This window comes from Balaenoptera borealis (genome assembly GCF_965194805.1).
Source record: "Balaenoptera borealis genome assembly, chromosome: 5".
In the NCBI taxonomy this organism is placed as follows: domain Eukaryota; kingdom Metazoa; phylum Chordata; class Mammalia; order Artiodactyla; family Balaenopteridae; genus Balaenoptera; species Balaenoptera borealis.
Genome location: NC_138862.1, coordinates 93862079 through 93879976, shown reverse-complemented (window position 1 = coordinate 93879976; position 17898 = coordinate 93862079). Strand labels below are relative to the sequence as shown.

Genomic DNA, 17898 nt, shown 5'->3' with positions numbered 1-17898 from the left:
ATATCTCAGAAATAACTAAAAAAAATGTTTAGCATTATTTTTCTTGATCTATATCATAATTATGATTTTTCTACTTTCGATTAGACTCTACATTTTGCAAAAAGTGACCCTTGGGTAGTTAACTAATACTGAATAATAAAAGTCTTACATAATCTGAAAGCCTTAGTTTTCCTTACTATCTGGACTGGTAATCTACTTATTTGTTTATAGCTCACTCTGGAAGTGTAATGACTTGCCTTAAATAAATAAATACAGCATAAAAAAATGTGTAAAAGAGTGCTTGAAGAAAACAGATCAGAAGGAAAAGTAAGAGACCGGTGATGAAGCCATAGGTGAGATTAATACACAGAATGTATTTTATAAGCTCCTGTATACTTTCCAGAAATAAAGAAGATCAACTATCTCATTCACAGTGTTCCTAAGGTAAAACAATAACAACAACAACAACAACAAACTACCATCCCAGAGAAGCACAGCAATTTCTTTTCCTGAGACCAGAGATTTTCTTTTGTTTTCTGTTGAAATTGGTTTTTGAGTTCTACAGTTTTTTATTTAATAAGTGCAATTGTTGAAGACAATTAAAAAACAAAGAATTATCATGATTATCATATACAAGAACTATTATTACTCATGAATTATCATGGCTCATGAGCAAATGATCTTATGGTAATGACTCAGTAATTTCCTGTAGTTAATATATAAAATTTGAAAGTCAGCAAGGCTTTGGTTTTGTATTTGATAAGTTATTGCTTACATATGGAAATCTAAAAAAGGAGATTATCTTGATTATTAGATATTACTCTTTACTATTCACTATTAGTAGTCAGTTTGGTTGTGGTGAAACTACTTTTAATCTGTTTTATTCCTGTTAAACTCAGAAACAAAATGACTGCCTTTAACCACTATTATTCTCTGTAGCTTTGAAATTTCAGGCCAAAGGAATAAGACCTGAAATAAAAATGAGAGATATAAATTTTGGAAGTGAAGAAGCCAAATGGTCATAATTTAAGAATAGATGGTTATTTATATAGAAACTCCAAGAGGATAAAGTGAAAATCTATTAGTATAGACAAGAGTTCAGTAAGGGATCAAAAAAGGAAATATACAAACCCCCAAATAAACAGATATAAGATTTAAAAAGGTCAATCAAAATATATAGGTATAATAAAATATATAGTATAATGAAAATAATGGTTTAATCCATAATAGCAACAAAATGATGAAATATTAGAAATAATCTTAATAAGATATATAGCTTAGATAAAGAATTGATTACCTAATTTACCTGAAAAATATTTATAGGCTCCCCTTACCAGAGTCTATATAAATGTGTCAGGCATTATGATAAAATGGTAAGATAATGAATGCCATGGTGTTGCTTACCATTTGGTGCATGCAGTAGACAAATAAACAGTCAATTATAATATAGCATGGTGCATTCTTAAACAAAGGTGAGACTGGGGTACCAGTGAATGATGGAGATAAAAAAAAAATCCAACCATTGATGAAGTTAACAAAATAAACTTGTCTGACTTATCTGGGGCCTGGAGTAGGATTTTTTTTCCCCTCTGGGAATTTTAAGTCTAGGTGTAAGGTTTGAATTTATACTACCTAGATGGCCCAGGAAATCTCAGCTCTAGAAATAGAGGCTCTCTGGTTGGTAGTACTCTATGTGGTTTGGAAAAATCAAAAGAAAATCTTCTCTGGAAGGATACAAAATCAACCCAGACTGTACTGGATTCTCACAGATAAAGCCATGCTGAATAGTGTCCTGCACCCAAGAGTAAAAAACACAAGGATATTATCTACGATGAGTGAGAGATGGTGTGGTATCATAGAAAAATAGTTGGTCTTTGTCCCCAGTTCCTGGCACAGAGCTTCTATAACACTTGGAATTTCCTAAGTGATAGAGGATGGTAGGAATGTTTTTTGTTCTAACGAGGTGACTCTTGGCAGGCCCCTAGATAGCTTCTGCCAGGATGGGGGCTGGTCTCAAGAAAGACCAAGGCTTAATTAGAAACTTGGAACTTTCAACCCCATTCCCCAAGCTCTGGGGAGGGGAGGCAGGCTGGAGATTGAGTTAATCACCAGTGGCCAATGATTTAGTCAATCATAATGAAACCTCCATAAAACCCCCGAGATGATGGGGTTTGGAGAATTTCTGGGTTAGTGAAGTACAGTGAGGTACTGGGAGAGTTGTGCAACCAGTGAGAGCACACACCCACACCCCACCTTATTTTGCCCTATGTATCTCTTCCATTTGGCTGTTCTTGAGTTGTATCCTTTATAATAAACCAGTAATAGTAAGTAAACCACTTGCTGAGTTCTATGAGTCATCCTAGAAAATTATAGAACCTGAATTGGGGGTCATTGGAACCCCCCAACTTATAGCTGGTTGGTCAGAAGTACAGGAGGCCTGGGACTTGTGATTGGCATCTGAAGTGGTGGTGGGGCGGTCTGGTAGGATCGAGCCCTTAATCTGTGACGTCTGTGCTAACTCTGGATAGTGAGTACCAAAGTTGAAGTGAATTGTTAAAACACCAGTTGGTGGCTGAGAGCTGGAGAAGTGGTGTGGAAAACCCCACAAATTTGGTGTCAGAAGTGTTGTGAGGAAAAGAAAATCCCAGAATCGGAGTCAGAAATGAGATTTGCTAGAACGGTCCTGGCTCATGGAAACATGTGGTTTGGGAAGAGAAAGGATAACAGGGTGGAGGGTGAGGAACCTTTGATTCCTGGGTGGCCACGCATGGTGTGAAACTGCAGCTGTGTTGTGATCAGTTACTAAAGGTACAAGTTACCAATTGTAGAGATGAATCCAACTCCCGGGAAGTTGGTTCACTGGATGCATTAAGAAGTACAGACTAACAAGAAGAAAGCAAAATATACAGTCCCTTGGTTATTGTTACCTGTTATAGCTAAAATGAAATTAAAAGAGAGTTATGCAATTAGAAGGAGGAATGCAATCATAGATGGTAAGAGACAGTAGATGAGGGAGACCAGAGGCAAATGGTGTTGTAACCTGCTACTGCAAAGGACAAGTGAGCTGCTCACTGAGACGTGTTTACTTTGATTAGCTAGAACAGTGCCAGAACACCACACTTCCCATTGGGAAGACCAACGTTTTAATATTTTAAGAACAGAGACTTCAGCCCCATATATGAGGAATTTCTTTTCTTTGGGAATGATTCTCTGTTTCTAAAAAGAATTCTGTGGTACAAATATGAGATGATTTGTCATCTTTATAACCAACCTAGCCGTAACACTTTCATAATGATATTGGGGATGTAGGCTCTTTAATTCTATAAAATTTTTCCATTTGATAAAGTGAGTTAGAAAGAGGAAAATAGTCTAATCTTGGAAACTCTTGATCATGGTAAAATTATAACATTTTAAAGAAGAAAGAATAAAATGAGAAATTTTAACTTTATATTTTAGAGAGCATAGAATGTATTATCCTTACTGGTAAATGATGACTGAACAAGAACAAGGTTATACATTTCAGTGAAAAGCAATTTTTAAAGGTCTGTTTTAAAACAGTATATTATTCTTCTGAACATACATATTTACTCTTGGGAGTTAAATTGCACTGGAGAGACGAAATATGACTCTATCTACCTAAGTGTTAAAGTAATTGATATCTGCTCCAGAAAAGTTTTCTATTAAACATTACTAAGCACAGATCCATTACTGAATATTTTATTTAGCAAATAAATCTTGATATTTTCATCCAGTGGAGACAGGATATGCTTATTGTATTACTTTATTATTAAAATACAATCATGCAAGAATAAGAACTGTACAGAATTGTGTTATTTCATTGGAATATATGAATAAAAATCTCAAGCAAAATCTTTATAAATGAAAACATAATAATTCTGGGGCTGGTGAATTATTATTTGTTTTATATACCTTGACTACTCTGCATGAATCAAACTGGATTTTTCCTTAAATAAGAAAAATGGATAGCTACACTGCTAAAAATTCAGTAATTTTTTCCACTGTGACACATAATACAGTATAGCTCTATTATAATATGGCTTTAAGATTTTGGTGGGTCTTACCACATCCCCAAAATAACAAAGAATGCACAGTGAGTTCCTGAGGATATGAAGGCTGGTTGTCCTACAAGGCAGATTTGAATTTTAACCCTCCCTTATCAGTCTTGTAGAACTTATAAAGGTAGTATAGTCCTAGTGCCTGCCACTGAGGGTGAAGTGGGCTTTTCTCATAATAAATCACTAATTTAGTTGGTCCATTCAGTAAAAAATTAAAAATACTTAGATCTCTATACATTTCAAAATGAATTCATTTTTATCGTTTTTCCCCTTTGCATCTATTTTTCATGTGGAAATCCATGATAAGGATGACTGTGAATTAGGGGCTAGCTAGAAAGAATACACTGCCTGGGGGATCTCGATCATAAATATTCTTCCTGCTCATTACCGCCACCTCTGCCAGCTATTACTGGGCTCATGGCACTGTCACATGACCAAGGAGTAATGAACTCAATACTGTCTAGGCTTGATGAAGGTGACCTGGAGTTGGGCAGTGTTTCTGTGTTGGAGGGTTGTCTGCCAGCCTCTGCTGGGAGAACTAAACGTATTAGTCTCCAAGTTTTAATGATAATACCTACTTATCCAGCAGAACTTTGATAGGTAGACTTTTCATCCAAGATCTTCAAGGTACAGATTTTCTGACCTTCATCTGTTGATTGTTTATTTAGATGATTTCTGTAATTCTTACTTACGGCCTCAATTTCTCTTGCTGCAAAGAAAACTACGTAATTGTGTTCTATCTCCCATTTGGAATCTGTGTCTCTCCTCAGATGTTCCTTTTCTGTGAGTGGGTACAAACACATATGTATGAGAACATTTACCTGTAGTTGTCCAAGGAAGGATGAGTGAACGGGAGGTAGAAGGGAATGTACACAAACTCTGAGTGTTTCTGAGGATGAATTTGACTGCACGTGGAGGAATGTTTATCTGTCCTCCCCTGAGTTCACATGAATTTTATTGTGTACACTGCAGATGAAGTAGGAAGCCGCCTACTTCACTGATGTAAGGCAGTATATTAGTTAGAGTAAAGCTACCTGATTTAACAAAGAGCCTCCAAATCTTAGAGATCTAAAGCAAGAGAATTTTGGTTTTTGTTTGTGTGGGTATTCAGTGGGTTGCCTTCCACATGGTCATTCAGGGATCCAAGCTTCTTTTGCCTTGTAGCTTCTTTAGTTCCGCAGTCCTATTTACTCAGTCAGTGGCTGGGGAAAGCGAGTTCTGCATGGCAGAGGTTTATGGGCCAGGCCTGGGAATGTCACACTCCCAGGGTATTTCTGTCCACATTCCATTGGCTGTTACTGAGTCACAAGCCTCACTGAACTGTAAAGGAGGCTGGAAATGTATTCTAGTTACATGCATGGGGCGGGGGGGGGGAGAAAAGAGAATAGTTTGGTAAACAACTAGCCAGTCTTTGCCACTTTCGGTGGCAAGGACTTCTATTCCCAAACTGCTCCTTCATCTGTTTTCTCCTCCATCATTCTTTTAGACTCAGCCTTCCATTCCACAATTATAGCTTAGGTTTTGAGTGAAGTATTCTCTAGAAGAGAGGAAAAATATAGTCCAATTTTCACCCTGAAATATAAATTACTAGAGTCATATTCTTTCTTAGAAGCAGGTATATTCTAGCACTACCTAGTGTAGTGCCTGGAATATATGTGCTCAATAAATGTTTGATGACTAAATGAATAACTGAATACACCACCCATCTCCATTGTAGATCCTCTTCTTGTCCTGAGGATGTTGGGATTCTGAAGCATGGAGAAAAGGAGAAGAGAAATGGCAGAATAGCATAGCAAGTTGGAGAGAGGACTGAAATGACTTCCAGTCTCCAGTGGAGTAGAGGGGATTTCTAGAGTAAGATCTAGAACTCTGCATTCTGGCAGGGAGAGGGAATCTTAGAAAGTAGTTCTAGTCTGGGCCAACTTGTGTGGTAGGGGTGGTTGGTGTAAATGTAAAGAAGCATTTACACCAGGAGGTAGCATGGGGAACTCATATAGGTGTCCTTGGGTGACCTAATGTGTCACATAAATGAGCCCATCAGGTCCTGCTCAAGCCAACAGATCTGTCTCAGGTTGCACTAGCCATATAATCTGCAGCTGTGCTAGCCTGCACAAGGCTTCCAAGAGGACTCTTTCCTCACATGCCTATGGGCTTCTTTGGACCCTTGGGTAGGCTCGAGCTCTGTGAAAGTTGAAACCAGACTAGGAAGAGAAGAAAGTCCCGTGGAAAGGGGGAAAAAGCTGGTGAATTTGATTAGATAGTTACTGAAGACAGACTAAATTTTAGAAATGATTGGATGGGATTGAGTCCTTTGGGGTGGGATAGAATATATTTTTGGCTCTGGACAGACCAAAGATGAATATGTGTAGGTTAAAACAAAAAGTCTCATGTTTGCACACATTTGCTGTGTGATTGTCCAGTCACACCTGCTGCATGACTATTTGTTGAAATAAATAACTGAATACATTTTTGGCAACACAGAAGCTTCTTAAATAGAAGGCAGATAAAAGGAGTATCCTGGTGTTTGGGACGTGCCAACAAAACAAGGTCACTACCCTTCTAGGCCCTATCTCTCTTTGTGTAACTCACTTTCTAGCTACTGCCTTTGGCTACTGATGCCTGCCCAAATCACCACTCTGCACCTCCTGTGAGAAATATCCAGAAGCTAAAGATCACATTTGACCTGCCCTCTTCCTCACCTTGGAATTACCTGGGGGGAAAGGAAGAGATGCCACTAAGACTTGCACATATAGTTAGTAATAGTGGTTTCACCGTCGTTCCAGCAATGGCTTTGGAGTGACCCTTTAATCATTTGCAACAGAGACAAATAATGTCATCAGTGTAATAGCCTGTTAGTTCAAAGTACCCATTCTATAGAGCGAAGGACCTAACCACTCCTAATGAAATTTAAAATTCGAGATTGCCTTCACTACCTCCCCTTCTCCTCCAGAAACTGTCTTTCTTCTCTCTGTTCTTATATAGCACTGTCACACTCCAGCAATTAGTAATTATAAAATGATAGAAACAATCATCAGTAACTTATAATTATCTTCTCTTCCAAAGTATAAGATCCTTTAGCATGAATCATCTTGCCAACAGATCATAATTCATCTTGATAACAGGTTTGATGGAGTTACATGAGATGTGAATCTGGCTCATTAATGTTATTGTTGTTTTTAAACCCTCAGTGGCAACAGTGCTTCCTAAGTATTAATTAATCTTCATGACTTCTCTGTGAAGTAGGTTAAATATAACTAAACTTATTCTACCAGTAGAGAAATTGGCAAACTGGTAATCTCCTCAATGAATCTCTCTTTATTACCAATGGATCTGAGAGTAGATATGGAAATAGCTGAATTGGATTAATTTTCCATGATACTAGATTGACATAACTTTTGTGTGGTATTGATTCCCCTCTCTGCCCCCCTGCCCAAACCCTTGAAGATATCCATAACAAAATGATAAATGATTTATAACAATTAGCGAAAATTGTGAGTTCTGAAACATTTTTATCTACTTCCTTATAAAATGCTGGAAAATCAGCATCAGTGTTCATTATAGCATGCATGTGATTTCTTCTCTTCCCTTTCTCTGCCTTTAAATTTTCATTGTTCCTTAGGGATTCACTATTTAATCATCCCTAGTTATATTTTAAAAATATATTTCTTCTGAAGAGCTTGAAGCATTGTGGAAGAAATAAGGATTCCATAGGACCTAAATTTAATGCTTCCGTCACATCTCGGCTTCTATCAGATGGAAATAGTGTAGTTCAATGCGAGGATATGGGTTCAAATCCAAGGCCTGCTGCCACTGATTTTCTGATTTGCTGTGTATCTTTGGAAAAACTGTTTTCTCTGGTAGCTGTTTTCTCATTTCTAAATGAGAATCATCTTACTCACTTCTTAAGTTATGGGAGTAACAAGAGATAATGAATGTAGAGTGCCTGGTACCTTAAAAGTGATCACTAGTGGAGTATATTATTAATCATATAAATCAGTGACTTGGCCTCAAAACGCTGACAAAAGGAATGCAGGGGCCTTAACAGGAGGATGTGATACTAGATGTGTGTATTTAGAGATTTTGCTTAATATGGTAGTCATTGCTGATTGTTAATTTATTTATTTTGAAAGTAACAAAATACTCTTTAATATTGTTTTGACTCAGTGATTTAAAGACAGTAAAACAGAAACAACAAAAGCTTTTGACAACTCTTAGTATCTTAAATAACTGGAAATCTCCATCTCCATTAGAGATTGGCTCAATTTAGTACAAGAAAATTCTTGTCTTAATTCAGAATAACACTTGGAACATGGTAGATAGTAAAAAAGTATTTGGAATGAATGAATGAAAGCAAGTGGCTTCCAAAGACAAAAAGAGGAAAAAAGGACACCACTAGTGTTGTGTTCTCTGTGTACACTTGGCTGGCTATCCAGATCTCACTTGGATACCAGTGGCCCAAGAACATAAAAAAAGAGGGACGTTTGAGGTGTGAGATAGATGGAGGAAGGAAAGTAGAGATAGCAGGGATTGGAGAAAAAAAATCCATATTCAGGAAAATACTATAATCACCTAGTTTACTGATGAAGTATATGGGGAAAGGTGATATTTTACTACAGGTTATTCTTTCATTTTTTTATAATCTTAGAGTTTCTAGGTTTTACCTCTCCTCTTAAAAAAAGAAACATGATGGCACAAGGAATATTATGCTAGACCTATAGGGCTAGCTCTACTTAAAACCTTAAAATAACTTTCCATTTCAACTCATCAGATTAAAAAAAAAATCCCTAAAACTGAAACAATCAACAAAAAATCAGAAACATCCCTGTATTTGTTTTTTATGGAAATAAGTTGTCAGCTGATACTTTGAAGATATTGAATCTTACCTGTGTAGATATATTTCACATATGCAGGATGAGTTTTTATGAAAACCTCTTTTACTTTTTCTGTTTTATCAGCTCTGATTTTTGTTGCAAATGGTGTGTACATAACTGAGAAAGATTCCGCCCTGGTGATGGCTTCTTCAATCATGGCCTGAGAGGAAGCAAACAACCCATTTGGCCTCAATAACAATACGTGACTTTAAGAATATAAAAAAATATGATTACCTTTATGGATGATTTAAAAATCTATATACTGTACTGCAAAGATAACATATTTTGGTCTTGAATATTCATTAGAATGAACTTTTAATTAGTTCTGGAAATGCTATTTCATATTAAGAAAACCAATTAAATGAAGAAAGTTTGTAAACAGACACCTCTAAACTGGGCTTGCTTTAAGATAAAAATAAAAATCCTGTTTTCTGAGGTGTCATTTTTAACTTGATCTTAAAAATCAAATTCTTCAGTCTAACATAATTATCTTATGAACAGACACTGATGAGCAATTTTACTTTAAAAAATTAATTAAAATATCTAGATTTAAGTATTGTCTATAAATAACATGACAAACTAGACAAACTGTATATTTTTCTTCTTCCAATATATGGCAAAGCCTTTTGGAATTAAAAAAAAAAAAAAAAACTTTCTCAACTTCCTCCTAGCAAAGCTTTCCTTCCCTCCAGATCACAAGAGCCATTTGAGATGGATTCAGCTATTTAAGAATTTCTTTAAATTTTCTTTGTTCATGCAAGATACCATTCTTCATAAAGCCTGCCATCACCCTGAGCTTCCTGCTTTAACTAGGTCCATTACTATTTGAAACAGACCAAAAGGAAAGTTATGTGAAGTTTTAAAAGGAATTTATTCCTTTCCTACAACTTTTCCTTCTAACAAGGCTTGAACATTGAATAGAAAGTAGAAGTGTCTATAGTTATCTCAGTTTTCTGAAAATAGCATAAAAGAATATTATAAAAATCCATATTTAGTTATAGGAATAATTTTTTCCCTGACAACTAAAAGTTGTATACAACCAATAAGGAAAAATAATAGATTTGAAGTTTCCAACAAAGAAAAATCATTTAACAAACAGCAATTTATATTATTACTGGTATAGTATATTGTAAACAAGTTTTAGACTAATATTAGCAGCAATAAGGAGTTGATTTTAAACTGAGAAACTGAATTTCAATTGTTGATTGCCTACTTCATTCCTCAGTGACTTCAAATGGCCCCTATGATCAATTTTTTAATTTACAATTTTTAAAAAAAAATTTCTTCTAGAAACATTTTAATAAAAATTGGCCATTTCCAAGAAATACCCACTGCATGCCCACCAATAAAAGGGAACCATAACAAAACAGAAAATTTACCATATGGCTATGATTTAAAGAAAAATAACTAGTGCACACTCAAGCACACCAGCAAAGTCCAATATTAAAGTCACATTCTTTCTTATGGGCTATGATTAGGATTCTGAGTAGACACTGAAATAAAACTTAATACAAATGCTGAACTACTCAGGTCAAAGGACCTCTAAAGAAGCATCTGTCCTCAAAGGGATTCCAGTTTTAATTTACAATTTAAATTTGGTGTGGGACAAATTTCTGAATGGCTGAGGGAAAGAACTTATATTGTCCACAACGCTGTCCTTTCCAGGATTGAGGAACTAGAAGGGAAAGAATATGATTGTGATGCCAAACCTGGAGCCAGCACTTAGATGGAAGTAGCCATGGATTATGCAGCAGTGGATTCTAAGGGTGCAGCAGGTCTGGGTGCTGAGCCCTGGATGCTACTATGAAAGGCCAACTGCGGCAATGCAGGCAGCAGGTCTGGAATTCAGAGATGTGGATTAAGAACTCAGGCTGTTTAGGTACCAGGTTCTGGTCCTCCAACAGAAAGTAAAGATCCTTTATATTGAGTAGAAGAATGTTTTCTCCAGCTTGGTGCTTCATTGTTCATTGCTGGAACATGGAATATGCTAGAATACATTCATTGCTGGAACCAATCCTGGGATGGCCTGTCCAGACCAAAAAAGTAAGTAGCTATACCTGGATTCGTGTGGAGTGAGGTGCTGAAGAAGGGAGCTGTTCTAGACCTCAGTTCTAAGGTCTTGATCTGACTTTGCTGCGTTTTGTAAGCTGTTAGTTCCTGTATGAGTTTGCTAGGGCTGTCCTAACAAAGTTTCACAGACTGGGTGGCTTAAATAACAGAAATTTATTTTCTCGTAGTTCCAGAGGCTAGAAGTCTGAGATCCAGGTGTCTGCAGGGTTGATTTCTTCTTAGGCCTCTCTCCTTGGCTTGTAGATGGCCAGGTACCTTCTCCTGTGTCTTCACATGGGTTTCCCTCTGGGTGTGTCTGTATTCTAATCTCCTCTTCTTATAAGAACACCAGTCATATTGGATTAAATCCCACTTAAAGACCTCATTTTAACTTAATTACCTCTTTAAAGACCCTATTTGCAAATACAATCACAATCTACAGCCTGGGGTTAGGACTTCAGCATATGAATTTTGCGGGGGGACGTGATTCAGCCCATAACACTTCCTAACGTCCAAATAGCTTTCCTTGTGGTCTCTCTGAATATCTTGGTGAAGATATTTTGCTTTAAATTCTGGATCAAAAAATTTAGTGAAGGTATTTAATCCTCTAGTTTGCTTCCAGAAAGGTATTAACAGTATCCCAGTAAGGCCAGGACAGAAGAAAACACTCTCTCCATCCCATTTCTTTTCCAACTGCTGGCAGCTTAAGTAACTGCTGGCAGGGTAGCTTTGCTAAGCCATCACACAGCAGGACAAGAAAACTCGTGTCCAAGAGCCTACACTAGGCTTTTTTTTTTTTGCAAGTGGCTGAAGTGTGGTTTTTGTGTGACACCTTGGTCTGCTTGTTTAAGGCATTGTGCTCTTGGCTTGATGCTCAAGGTATGGCATTCAGGCTTTCACAGGGCTCTCTACTCAGGAGGGTATGTGCTAGAGCATGGCCTCCCTCTAGAGCTCCCCACTCAGAGCCAGTAGAAATGGGGTTCTTTTGTGGCTTCTGCCCTCCATCTTGAAGATGAGTAAGGAAGTGGGTGAGTGAGCAGAGTGTGTATGCAAGAATAAGAATTGAACTTTCAATGGAGATATTTTCTCAAAGGAAATTATTAGAGCCCCAAGAAGAAATATTGTGAAGTAATTTTAAATATACATATTTAAACTTTTAAATTGCATTTTAAATATAAATATACAGATATATAACATTTCTGGTACTTTATTGAATGACTCATTTGTGAAGCAATCTAGAAAATATTTAGCTTTAACATATTATTACTGTAATTATAAATATTATAATTATTATTATTTAAAATAGTGGGAATTTTTGACGGTTTTTGGTTGGACACCAAAATATCAGGTTTTCATTTTGTGATGGTAATAATTTGATAATTTAGAATTGGACTTGTCTTTCATGAGCAGTCTATGTCCATTTTTTAAAAATGTATTTTATTGAAGTATAGTTGATTTACAATGTTGTGTTAATTTCTGCTGTACAGCAAAGTGATTCAGTTATACATATATATTTATATATATATATATACACATTTTTTTCATATTCTTTTCCACTCTGGTTTATCATAGGATATGGAATATAGTTCCCTGTGCTGTACAGTAGGACCTTGCTGTTTATCCATTCTGTATATAATAGTTTGTGCCTGCTAATCCCAAACTCCCAGTCCATCCCTCCCCCCAACCCCCTCGCCCTGGCAACCACAAGTGTGTTCTTTATGTCTGTGAGTCTGTTTCTATTTTGTAGATAAGTTCATTTGTGTCATATTTTAGATTTCACATATAAGTGATATCATATGGTGTTTGTCTTTCTCTTTCTGAGTTACTTCACTTAGTATGATAATCTCTAGGTCCATCCACGTTGCTGTAAATGGCATTATTTCATTCTTTTTTATGGCTGAGTAGTAGTCCATTGTATAATATGTACCACATCTTCTTTATCCATTCATCTGTTGATGGACATTTAGGTTGTTTCCGTGTCTTGGCTGTTGTGAATAGTGCTGCTATGAACATAGGGGTGCATGTATCTTTTGAATTATAGTTTTGTCTGGATATATGCCCACGAGTGGAATTGCTGGATCATATGGCAACTTCATTTTTAGTTTTTTGAGGAACCTCCATACTGTTTTCCACCAATTTACATTTCCACCAACAGTGTAGGAGGGTTCCCTTTCCTCCACACCCCCTCCAGTATTTGTTGTTTGTAGATTTTTAATGATGCATGAACAGTCTAATATGTGCAAATTGAAGATTTTAAATTTAAAGATTTTTAAAAACTGAGATATTTTGTAAGAATGATAGATATTAAAATATAAATTTTAATTTACTTTTTACTATCAGTCAAAGATTTTCTTTTGAAAATCTTTGAAAATAAAGAGAACAGATGAGAAATTGCAGCTTGTAAAAAAGTAAGCTTCACTGAAAATGAAGGCAGATTTCAAATGATAGTTTTTAACTTGACAAAAATTTTCTGCAACTGAGTCATTCTTTCCCAATGTGTGAGTTTCTCTGGTGTCAATAAATGTTGCAAGTGTGCAGAGAATGGGGAAAACAATCAGTTCAGGTGTCCTGTTGTTAAGTGTACATTGCTATTAATTATGCTTTCTTTGCTGCTACACAAAGAAGAGCTTTGAAATTAGGTGTTTACATTTGCAAGTCCTAATAACTCTCTATTGTTATTCTCCTGCTAGCAAGTTTTAAACCTTATAGTTACATAAACCAAGAGTGTCTGTGGGCAGCTCATTTCCTCTACAAACAGTAACATAATAATTTCTACTTATACTTCAGCTAAGCAAAAAAGAGCCCTTTGCTACCTCAGAAATCAACTTGCCTAGGATAATTGTAAACCAGGAAAGACTGGGAGAGACCAGGGAGAGAGCTACTCCATTAAGAGTAAAGGAAAAGCAAAGTAGAGGGAAAAGATGACTTCTAAACCAAAGGGGTTGATTCTTCCTGGTGAATTTTTAAGAGCACCCAAAGTTCTCAGGATAAATCTTGGAGTAACCATAAACCTCAAACATTTCCAGGATGACAGGATCATGAAATTTTTTCCCCCTATCTTTTTGCTGGAGGATTTGGATAAATTGTAACTTTTAACAATGTGTCCAATGATGGTGAATCAGTAAGTAGAATTCCTGTTATCACTAATTAGAAAATGTGATAAAATTATTATATATTATTATCAAATTATTCCTTTAATGCCCCCGGTATCCGGGTTGACCATAATTGCAGTAATTGCTTTACTTACAAGATTAGATCTGGAAGCAACCTTGGGAATTTTCCAGCTCAATTCACTGAATTGCAGATGACTTAAGTGACTTGGAGAGGCATAAGTGACTTTTCTAAGAATAAACAGCTTTTTAATTTTATGGAATTTAGAATTAGGGTCTCAAATATTATATTTCACTTTGTCTTTGGAAAATTATGTTTTTACCTCCTGGGCTTTACCCTCCTGTTTAAAAACAGTCATAATAAATATCATTTTAAATTCTGAAGTATTTAATTTAGTTTTGCAGTATGTGCGAGTGCTACAGAATTTTAGAACAATTTTATAATATATATATATGTGTGCATGTATAGACACACACACACACACACACATACACATATATATATATATATATCCTGGACACGTGGTTAGGCAGTTTCCCTTGCAGTTAGGTGTGGCCATGTGGTTGAGTGAAGGCCAATTTGTAGGCAGGAGTGATACTCTTTCCAGGCTTAGCCCATAAAATCCTGCCTAGAATAGAAACCTCTTCTATTTCCTTTCCTTATCAGCTGCCTAGAGAGGAAGACTCCCAGGATGTGGAGGAAGATTGAGCTACAGGATGGAAGGAGTATGGGTTCTCCTGTTGCTGACTGGAGGAGAACCAACCAGGAACACCCACATTGGACTATACTGTGAGTGAGAAATCAACGTTTATTGCTTTAAGTTACTGAAATTTTGGAGTTGTTTGTTGTAGTAGTTAGTCTACCCTAATATACAATAATAAAGGAAAATTGGAATCTCTCTCATAATCCATTTTTTTTTCTACTAAGCCTTATGTGTTATAAAAAAAGTAAAGAAAAAAAAGCTACTTTAAGATAAAATAACTTTTCATTTAGCAGTGTGATAAATGTTTTTATATATCCTACCCTTTAATCCTCCTAAAGTCCATCTAAGTAAGTATTCCTAGTGGACGAATATGATTGTATTGTTTTATCTTCAGAATTGACATTATTAGATTCAAAGGAAGCAGTGCTATACTTGAAAGCTATAAATGATTGAATGGGAACCTTTAGCCCTTAGTGGTTAATATGGCTCTTTGTTATTATATTAATAATGATGAAAATTTGAATGATACCTAGAATTTTCTAGAAAATGGAAAAATAAAATTTTTGAGCAATATTTTTCAAACTTAATCCCTTTGAATATATATAGATTTAATTAGAAAGATTTCAATTTTCTTGAAATTTAGATTTAACCTAAAGAGCAGATTTTCCTAAGGAGCAGAATATCTTACCTTGAGACTTACCTATAAACCTCTTCATAGTATCATTTATGAAATAGCCTGGATTGACATTTTTATGATAATTTTATTAATATAGTGATATGTCAGAATACAATATGTAATAATTGATTGTTTGCCCCTGCCTTGATAATCAACATTTTAATGCTGAAATATTTCCTTGGATTTATGAGAGTTCTTTTATTAAACAACCTTCACTGTAAGTTCCATATTTTTCTAATATAAAGGAATATTTGGCAGCTTTTCCATTGCATTTATTAGCCCAGTGATATGAAAGTTATAAATATTGTCATGCAGTGTAGTAAATCAAGGTATTTAAATTTTTATTTGCATTTTCTGAAAATTACCAAATATTCTATGGACAGGTTACTTGTACGAAGGTAAGCAAATTTTTATATAGCTGTTTTGAATTCTCTACTTTGCAACCTGTCCTGTTTAAAACAGTCACAATAAATACCATTTTAAATTCTAAAGTATTTAATTTACCTTAGTTTTGCAGTGTATAGAGTATTATAGAATTTTAGAACATATATATATATACCACATATTGTGTGTGGGTGTGTGTATGTGTATGTACTCCACTGTTCACTCGCCAATGAGGTTAGGGCTAAGGTTTTGATTATATATGATGCTTCCATTAGCTGAATAACTTCAGCATTTAATGCCCAAAATTTACCCTGTGTTAATTTTTAATCATTTAGATTTTGTAGCAGGATTTTATTTCCACGCCCCTTCAGCATGGAACTAAAGAGATGGAAGGGACCTAAGATATTATTTTAAAATCACTCAACTTTATAATCAGGAAACTGAGGATTGTTAGTTCTGGTGACTCACTTGAGGTCACAAAATTAGAGATGGAAGCAAGACAAGAACACAAGTCTCTTGAACCAATGCTCTCTCTTACATTGAGAGAATTTTCATCTTTGTAATTAGATTGTTTCCTAGAAGTATAAGATCAAGTATTAGTTTCCATTTTCTTTTTTCATGACTGTCTAATTCCTGTCTTCAGAGACAAGGAGAATTTGACTCTAATGCTAACAAAGAAACAAATGGACCACATCAAAACTAAACCAGGTCAAGATCCTCTTCACAACAATAATCCTAACACAAAAGAGAATATTTATCCTTCACTCCTACTGGCCATAAGAAGACTGTTTTGTCCACCAACCGCTCATAAGATTTAGGATATGCTATCAATTAGCATGCCTCTCTCAAAGAGAAACATTTACAAAAATTAAATGAAAGGCTTCTTGATGGAGGAAGTTAATAATGTGCTTGGGTTGGTCTAACTTATTTAATGGCAAAGCACATATAATTTGGAAATAGAATATAAAATATGTTCTTGTTCTAAAGACCCTGAATAATTTTCTGCTTGCACATTGGAGAAACACTAGCTGATAGAAACTCAGAGCTACAAGTGTGGGTTTCAGCAGCCTCCAGACTCTTTAGGATGCCACAGAGCTTTTATTCCTGATGACTTAAAATGAATCACCAAAAGGTATCACAGGAATACATAGCTGTATTACCAGTAATTATTTCATAAGCACAACTGGGTATTACTAACAAGCTTCAGCCCTTGTTCAGTGGTAAATGCCAACACAGTTTAGGACCCTTTTTGTTGTGGTTGTTGTGTGTTTCATCTCTATACTTTGTTTAGTTACCTGAAAGTAGATATTCCTTTTGCTAACGGTATGTATGTTGTTTTCTGATTGTATTTCTTTTTCTTTTATATTTTACTTATTTATTTATTTTTAATTTATTTTTTATTTTTGGCTGCGTCGGGTCTTAACTGCTGCACGCAGGATCTTCGTTGAGGCATGCGGGATCTTTCCTTGCGGCGCATGGGGTTCTCTCTAGTCGTGGCGTGCGGGTTGTCTCTTCTCTAGTTGTGGCGTGCAGGCTCCAGTGCGCATGGGCTCTGTAGTTTGCAGCACGCGGGCTCTCTCATTGAGGCGCGTGAGGTCAGTAGTTGTGGCACGCAGGCTTAGCTGCCCTGTGGCATGTGGGAACGTAGTTCCCTGACCAGGGATGGAATCCGTGTCACCTGCATTGGAAGGTAGATTCTCTACCACTGCACGACGAGGGAAGTCCCTGATTGTATTTCTTGACTGGTGGTCTTAGGGTGTGGATGGCTGGCCCCCACAGCATGGTAAGACTGGGACAAGAACTGGGTTCCCAGGCTTGTACTGCTTTTTCTACCAAGAATCTGTTTTACCTCTCGGGCTGCTATGCAAGACAACTTTGAGTGGAAAAGTCAAGGATGCCCTTGAAAAAAGTGTATATTGTAGAAGAAGTTGAAAGACTCCTAGGATGTTTAATATGAAGACAAGACATAGGTTGTATGAACTGACTCTGTCACCAGAGAGCAACCTGCTCTTGCACTCTACCTATGTAGATTTTGTTTAATTCATTGAT

The 17898-nt window shown here is 36.1% G+C and overlaps 1 protein-coding gene and 1 long non-coding RNA gene across 2 annotated transcripts in view; both read right to left on the bottom strand.

Moving 5' to 3' along the window:
• Positions 1 to 17898, bottom strand: part of LOC309629817 — a 613218-nt gene that overhangs the window by 69630 nt on the left and 525690 nt on the right. The gene's annotated exons all lie outside the window — the stretch shown is intronic.
• The window catches only part of SPATA16 (spermatogenesis associated 16), a 224464-nt gene that overhangs the window by 58437 nt on the left and 148129 nt on the right, over positions 1 to 17898 (bottom strand). Inside the window, exon 5 of the mRNA XM_082394297.1 lies at positions 8939 to 9086. Coding sequence (XP_082250423.1) covers positions 8939 to 9086 — 148 coding nt within the window. The remainder of the gene's footprint in view (positions 1 to 8938; positions 9087 to 17898) is intronic.